General features: G+C 37.4%; 1 protein-coding gene across 2 annotated transcripts in view; it reads left to right on the top strand.

Annotated features, from left to right (window-relative positions):
- lmo3 (LIM domain only 3) overlaps window positions 1-8,823 on the top strand; it is a 44,243-nt gene that overhangs the window by 30,247 nt on the left and 5,173 nt on the right. For both annotated transcript variants that reach the window (XM_016493941.1, XM_016493942.1), the window contains exon 3: window positions 2,938-3,063. In XM_016493941.1, the coding sequence (XP_016349427.1) occupies window positions 2,938-3,063 (126 nt within the window). The remainder of the gene's footprint in view (window positions 1-2,937; window positions 3,064-8,823) is intronic.

Genomic DNA, 8,823 nt, shown 5'->3' with positions numbered 1-8,823 from the left:
AAAGATACATTTTAATGTAACATAATATTTTAATGTTTCTACAAATAATTCTACAAATAAATCATGTGTTCATGTGAAGACTGGAGTAATGGCTGCTGAAAATTAATGAAATAAATGAACATTTCCAACAAACAAATAAATAAATAAAATAATATTATATTTTATAATATATTAAATTTATAATATAATAAAATAGAAAAGAGTTAACATTTCACAATATTACTGCTTTTACTATATTTTTGATCATAAATAAAAGATCATAAATATATGTAGCCTTGGTGCAGTATTTTTTAAAAAGATGTTTTTTTTTTTTTTAGAAAACATCTTACATACATACGCATATATACATACATCCAGTGTACCTTCAGTGTACATTAAGGTCATTCATATAAAGTACAAAAAAAAAGTAAAATTAAAAATGTACAAATAATAACTGGTTTACTGAAAAATTAATAAGTACTTTTAAAAATTTAAGCTGCACATTTTGTTTTTATTAAAAATAATTGAAGGATGACTCAAAATTATTTTCTTTGCTGATCAACATTATGCCACAAAAGCTGTAAATAGAGCTGAACTTGTATCAAACATTTTTAATCTAGTGTTTAATACAAGATGTACAGTGTTTATATATCGAAGACAGGTTCAGATGCATAAATAGGCTGGCTTGAAAACCATTTCAGTCAATTCTCAAGACTCTCCCTTTTCACAAGATCTAACTCAACTCGAAACTCAAAAATAAAGGAGTATATTAATGTGCTATGTGAAAATGTGAACCAAGAGTAAATCTGTCAGTTTTGAAACATGGGAATAGCTAAAAACAGCAGTCAGAATGAAGCTGCAAAACAAATTCCCCAAAGAACATTATTGTACATCAAGAAACTCCACTTATATCTAGTTTCTGATGGATCACAATCCATTCCACAGAAAAAATACAGTCGGTTCTTTAAATAAAAACAGATCTTTTCCCTGTGTAGTGCATGTAATACACGGCCAGATTCTCAGGTGAGAGCAGTTGTCTTCACTCAATGCTTTGTGTATTTGCGAAGCACAGACCTCTGTCCTCAAATGCTCAAAGCAAAAAGGCATGACTGTCCAATTCCAGGAAAGGTATTGGTTACTTTACATTTGCACAAGACGAGACATTTTGAGCTCACAGCTCGCTAGAGTGGCAAACCCAATATTAGTTTGATTCAACATGATGACAAAAAGACCTTCAAGCATCATTTTTTCATATGGATATCATCTATCATTCATCAGGTGAAATCTGGCGTGTGCATTAATGCATCTTTTCTTTTCTTTTCAGAACATGCAAATAAATACATGCGCCATAATCATTTTCCTTATATAAGCGAGTTATACAGTGAATCTATCATCCTTTTTATATTTGCATTTAGATCTTTGATATATAATTTTGCTAATAATTATATAATATATAAAGTTGCTAGTGGAAAAAATATGCCTCATCATTTCATCTCTTTCATGCTGAGGCCTTCTGGCTATGCACTTTTCTGAAAATAGTGGAGACGTGATATCACGAACGTGTCTATTTTTAGACAGCTCAAAGAAAAAGGTATAATTCCTTTAATTAAATCAGCACCAATCCACAGGATGAACTCTCGTTTCCTTTCTCCTCATACCTGGAAAGCTATTGGAGATATCCTTCATCAACTCAAGGTGTGTTGACAGTAGCCCTTAATTTTGTAGGTATTCATGAGAGTACAATATATCTGCTCAGCTCTTTTTTATTTGCCTGTGGGAAACATAGTTTCTGAAGGTTAATAAACAACCCTGCAAATCCCAGGCCCTGAGATCATTTATCAGATTGCGATCTCTTACAGAGCTGGAGAGTGGCATGCAGTTTTATCATTTTAACAACGACAGATAAAAGTGCCCGAAGAAGTCCGCCTAATAGGTTATTTTGTTATATGATTTCGTTATCAGATATTTATTTTCCCCCTTCCCCCCTTTACTCGGTCTAGGTCACGGTGGAGTAACAGCCATGAATCCCTAATGAATCCTCTCCGTAATGTCCTGCGAGCGGGCTGGAAAATAATAGGCTCGTCCCTGGGCAGCGGCTCTGTATCGCTAACCTCATCCGGCCTGGACATCTCCATGATGGTCACATCGCACTCCACTTACGTGTTTTTGTCTAATGTGTTTTTGTCTTTTTGAGCCTTAAATATCGTAAAAGAATGCATTATGGTAAATATTGGCGGAGTCTTGGTATCGGTATAGTTTTTTTATTCTATTCACAAGCTCTTGGTTCAGTTTGATTCATTTTGTTAATCAGTCTTGGGTAAAACACCATAATAATGTACATAAAATTATAAACTTGTGTAATAAACCCCCATAAATTAGAATGAAAAAGATGATTCATTAAAGGGCAGACTCATAAGAGTAATTTGTTTGTGAATCAGACTACACTGGTTATTTTTAAGTTTTTGTTTCACTAAAAAGAACCAGTTCATTAAATAATTTGTTTGTGAACTGGACTACACTGGTTGATAAGTATGTTTTTGATTCACTAGAAAGAACCGGTTCAAAATAGTAATTTGTGTGTGAACTGGACTACACTGTTTTTGATTCACTAAATAGAACCAGTTCATAGGAGTCATTTGCTTGTGTATCCAACTATACTGTTTGCTTTGTATGTCTTTGATTTACTAGAAAGAACAGGTTCATAAGAGACATTGTTTGTGAATCAGACTAAACTGGTTGCTTTGTATGTTTCTGATTCTCTTAAAAGAACCGGTTCATAAAAGTCACTTGTGAATTGAACTACACTTGTTGTTCTGTTTATCTTTGATTCACTATAAAGAACTGGTTCACAAGATTCATTTGTTCATGAATCACCCTTACAGTCCCATTTCAATCTTAATGATATGGTTTATCCAATGGTTCTGACCCTAAAACTTCACATATTTTTCGATCTATCAGGTTGTTCGGCGTGACTGGGAACTGTGCGGCTTGCAGCAAACTCATTCCAGCATTTGAGATGGTCATGAGAGCCAAGGAGAACGTCTATCACCTGGATTGCTTCGCCTGCCAGCTGTGTAACCAGAGGTTAGTCAAATCATATTCAGTTTTTTCAACATTTTGAAGTACTTAAACATATGTATCTCTGTGCAGATGTGCTGAGCCTCTTAAAACTCAAAGGCTGTCTTGAATACAAAGCATCTCACAGTACATTTACTACAAGGACGGTCCCCATTAACCCCTATATCGTGTCTTGCTCAAGGGCAAAATGGCGATAGGAAATTCCAGCAATTCTCCGGTTCATGAATCAAGCCTTCTAGGTTTTGAAAAATGACCTTCGGATTTAAGCCCACCACCCTACCACCGAAAGACGGTTTGGGCAGATGTTTTCTTATCCAAATTATATCAGTGTGTTTACTACAAGTACAGTCTTCCTAGAGCAAGAAGTACATTGCTCAAGGGCAAAACAGTGATTTAGGGGATAACTCTGCAGCACATGAATTGCCCTTCAGGGGTTTGAACCAGAACCTTAAGATTGCTGGCACAGTTATATTCAACTATTGAACCACCATCATTCGCAATTTCTAGTGATTGTTACCAACAACCTCTGAACCACAAGCCCATTTGTGTCACAAATAATAGACACTCTTGTATCCAAAGAGGTTTATAGTACATCTCACCCTCAAGCATCATGCCTTGCTCAAGGACACAGTGATGAACAGGAACAAAATAACTGTCAATATCAAATCGATCTGAGGTTTAAACTAGGGCTGTGCGGTTAATCGAAATCGTCATAAAATCGCGATTTGAGCTTGCACGATTTCTAAATCGCTTTATAGCACGATTTTCCGCGCCCCCGACCTCCCGCAGTACGCTATCCGAACCAATCAGAATGCAGTGCACCTAAATGGAGCACGAGAACAGAACAGGCCGGGCGGGCATACCTGTGTGTGTCAAAATCGTGATTAAAATCGAAATCGCAAAATTGATCAAAGAAATCGCGATAGGTTTTTTTTGTCCATATCGCACAGCCCTAGTTTAAACTAATGACCTCGGACAGTTTAACCTCTAAACTACAACCACTGCTGATCATGTTAGGTTTTAAAAGTAAACAAGTACTTTTCTACTACATTTAATTGTATTGAATTTACTTATATTCTGAATAGTATAGATTATTATGGGGTTTTTTCACATTCCATCACCCCTAATCTTGAATATTTGCATATATCCTTTTTGTTGCAGTCTCTCATGTCATGGGAGGACCACATTGCGTTTTTTCACAAATGTTTCTATTAATGTTAAAAAAGAATCGTCTTAAAATGCCTTTTCATGTCAAAATAAATTGCTTATTTCTGTGGTTCACTATCAAAACCAGCAATTTGACACTTAAATATTCTGTGGCCTGCGGTTTTCTTCATTACTTTGGGCAAATTGTGTTATTTGTTCTCATTCACTCTAAGAAGAAGAGGCTATTTGTCTTAGAAAGTGGCCAAGTAAAGAAGAAACCTCAGCACGGGCTATTCATTAGATACCTGCTTCATATAAACACACAGGTGCCAGAGAGCAGTACACATGAGAGGGGCAGATTGCAGGATCTGGTTACGCTCAATTAACACCGGGTTATTGTCTTGCCACTTCACTTGACTGCACGAACCACGCTCACCTAATCTAAGAAGTCAGCTAATCTTCATCAGCAGAGTCACAGACAGGTCCACCCGCTCACCCGGTATTACAGCCCATTTAGAGGCAGGCAAATCTTTCTTTTTACATTAGGCCAGCCGATCAACTGTTTAATAAAATCTGCGTCAGTCTGCTTTACACGCTCTGACAGGCATCTATGCATCTTTCATTCGACCATCACAATTTCACTGATGTTCACCACAAGATTTATAGCACAGAGCTTGTGCTAATTGCCCATATCTCAGACTGAAGCTTGAATTTCCTGTCAGTTTATTGACATTTTTGGATGTTTTGGCGGAGAGTTGGATGTACATAGGTGTCCTTCGCAACAAACTCACATTCAGCGGTCCTAAAAAGTATTCGCTGAATGCTTACGCAATGCTTAAAAATGTATTGCACTACATAAAAAATATAAAATGAGATCCAGTTTATTCTGTTCAAAGTTTGGGGTCAGTGAGATTTTTTGAAAGAAATTAATATTTTATTCTAAAAGTGACAGCAAAGACATTTATACTGCTGCAAAAGATTTCTATTTCAAATAAATACTGTTTTCTTTTCAACTTTCTATTCATCAAAAAATCCAGAAAAAAACTGTATCGGGGTTTCCACAAAAACATTAAGTAGCACAATAGTTTTAAACATTGATAATACAAAATGTTTCTTGCGCACCAAATCAGTATATCAGAATGATTTCTGAAGGATCATGTGACGCTGAAGACTGGAGTAATGATGCTGAAAATTCGGCTTTGCCATCACAGGAATAAATTGCATTCTATTTCAATAAATATAAATATATTTAATCAAAAATTAAATATAGGTCAACAGTTGTTTGATGCCACTTTGATTTCTAATTAAGTAACCAATTAAGTTTACCAATATGTTTTCTAACTCATTGAAATTCATATATGCATCTTTTAAATGTCTAAATACGCATTAGGCCCACTATACATATACAAACCACTTAAAGCTGTTTTTATCCTGACTAAACTCAACAAATAGATCTATACATTATAAAGAACTTCCTGCATCGGATCTCCTATGGTCTAAACACTACCCAAGAGAGCACCGCATCAACAGTCTGATATGCAAATACCCCCCATTTGACCAAGAGAAAATTCATTTGTCAACAAGCTGACGAGACATTATCTCCACAGACACCCGCCACCCAACACGTCTCAGACACTTTGTTGTTCTGTCAGTGCCTTTCGAGAAAGCCTCGCAAATTTTGATGGACTCCTCCAAAAGAGAAAAGGGCGGCAGGGCTTTTCATGATGCGTCTGTCATTGTGACAGCTCACCGCATTACCCGAGTACAGCCTCAGTCCAGTGATGCTCTTTGATAAACATCAACACAAACAGCAAGACTGTCTCAAGAGCCTTTGATGGTAGGAGAAACACATTGCACATTACTGTTTTCACTAACCAATTGGGCCTGATTTCATTTTTCCCATTTGTTTTGTTCTATGCACTTAGTGCTTGAAAGAAAATGATCAATAAATCAGGGGTAAAATTACTAATTTTCATAGTTCAATGACCTCCTGAAATCAAAAACAGAGTTTTATGGCTTTTATTCCATGTATCTTAGCTTCCAGGCTGTCTGTATGCTAATATATACCAAAACCTTGAACAAAATTAACTGTAGCATTTACAGTCAAAAACACTGATGACTCATCCTGCACTAAAATATTTTTGTCCAAGCAAATGCTCACTAGAATAAGAATGCCCTGCCTCCTTTTTTTTTTTAAAATAAGGGTTGTTTTGTTACTTCCATTGCCTTGAATTTAGCTTTTCCCTTTTTTCGTCTATTTCCCTTCTTTCTACTTGCATATACATCCCACCCTGCTTTCACCCTTCTCATTTCCCCTCTTCAAACAATATTAAATAGGCCATGGCCTTTAAAAGAGCCATCTAATCCATCTTAGAAAACGCTCTCCTCGCCGTCAGTGACGTGGGACAGGCATTCTGATGCTGGGAGCAGGCTATCGGGTCGGTAGAGGTCACACCGTATAATTATGCTTCTCCATGAGGGTCAGTAATGTCCCGACATAACCGTTTGATGCTTAAATTATTACAATCAAGCTTTTAATACAGCTGGGACACCCCTCCTTTTCCCCACACACATCAGCAAGGCCATCATCTCCTACAGAGTCGTTTCATTAGTCAGGCCACACAAAAGCACCATTAAATACCGCCCGTGATTAGCTTGATTTCCACAAAGAGAGTGCTGAACTATGTCTGGCTCACGTATATGAAAACCAGAAGCTTCCACATAATATGGTAACGAATCTTTTAAGAGGACAAGTCACTCTTCTTTACTTAGATGAATGACTTTGTTGAAATCTCTCACTTTTGAAGCTTGTGACTGTTTGGTTTTTCCTGCCTTTAAAGACTTGACTAGCATTTGACACCCATTTTTGCATCAAATTAAAGTTAAAGTTTTTCTATCAAATAAAATTAAAGTTTTTCTATCTAATAATATTTATATTTTATTTCAGCTTTAATTCAAGCACAGACATTTTTAATAGTTGTAGTTAACAACAACACTGCTAATCACTGACTGAACAGTATGTTTCAGATTTTCATGACATTACAGAGGACATGAGACGTGCTCTGTGTCGTTTGTAAAAGTATCCCATCATTCCGCGCAGTCAGAATTAATCTGGCATGATTATTCATGGGTTGGATATAAATCTGCTCACCTGGCTTGAGGTTATATCCTCAGCTTGGTTAACAGGGATCGTGGCAACAGCCACGGCGGTGAGCGCAAGCACAGTGTGTTTGTGTGGTTTTGAGGCTCTAGCCGGCTGTTAGCCACAGATCAGCCCTGAAGGGACAGCTAATCGATGAGCCTGTCGTCCGCTCAGCCAACCTCAGGAGTCCCAGTTCCCGGTGATGAGCCCAGGCCACGGCGCTCTGAGGCCCCATGGGAGATCCGGAGAAGGCCTGGGTGGCAGGGCAGGGAGGTCACTGGTACGGGTCACCGTCTTTGTCGGAAAGTCTGGAAAGCCAGAGCCAAATTGGGCTGCACGTGCTTAGGGACTGCAGTAACTAAACTACGCCATAGACGACGGTCTCGTCCCCTCAGAGACGTCTGCAAAGCTCAGTTGTAGTCATCGTTCGTTAGAAGAAACCATGCGGTTGCATTGCAGACACTGAGGTAGATCCACTCAATTCTGTCGGATAATGTCTTGTTCACATCCGATGACGTTCACTTTCTTTCTCTCGGTCTACAGACCTCCCTCCGTGATTCATTTCCTCTCTCTTTTCCCTCACTCTTTCAAGTCCTCTCTCCTCCACTCAGCTCCAACATGTTATTTCACAGAAGAGGAATGTTACTACTCTAGTTAACACAGACCTCAGAGGCAAATAGCTGACAAAGCCATACATCATTAAGTCCACTGCCTTGGAAGCCATCTTTTCTTTAACAAGATGGGTCTCAATAGACATATTCATCATTACTGTCACACCTGAGGAAAAGTAGAGAGGTAGAGAGAGGGAACGACGTAGAAATGAAAGAATGGGAATATAAGCAAAAAACTAGAAGAATGTAAAGCCATTGTTAATTAAAAATATAGGGCTGACAATCAATTAAAACGTAATTGATTTAATTAGAATAATATGCCAATTAATTCATCAAATAAAATTGCATTTCCTTGCATATATCTATAAAGGTTTTGCTTAGAAAATTAAGAGAATTTAAAGATTTGTATTTAATTTATTTTAATAATACTATAAAATAAATACTAATTTTAAAAAAACAAGGACAAAAATAAAGCAATAAATAAGGTGGTACTTTTTAAATTGTTCAGATGTAGGGAAAATACACTTTATAATAAGGTTACATTTCCTAACATTATTTAAAGCATTATCATATCACTGTATCATCAGTGGCGTAACTTTGCTTTGAAAAGTGGTGGGGACACCGCGCAACTCGTGTTGCTAGTTTTTTATTTAATAACCTAATTTACTTGCGGACTGGGTTTAGAGTTGTACAAACTTAATTTTTGCTTTTCAAAAATACATCGATGTACCAGGGGCGGTGCCAGAGAATTTTGAACGCAGGTGCTGAGGGGGTGCTAGCTCATTGACAGAGGGAGCTGGGCAATTCAGGGCTCCAGACTCATTCTTCCCACTGGTCGCTGTTTTGCTATTAACTTTCTCAGTTGGC

Source organism: Sinocyclocheilus anshuiensis, unplaced genomic scaffold, assembly GCF_001515605.1.
Source record: "Sinocyclocheilus anshuiensis isolate Anshui unplaced genomic scaffold, SAMN03320099.WGS_v1.1 scaffold1316, whole genome shotgun sequence".
Lineage (NCBI taxonomy): Eukaryota > Metazoa > Chordata > Actinopteri > Cypriniformes > Cyprinidae > Sinocyclocheilus > Sinocyclocheilus anshuiensis.
This window is presented reverse-complemented; position numbering and strand designations above follow the sequence as displayed.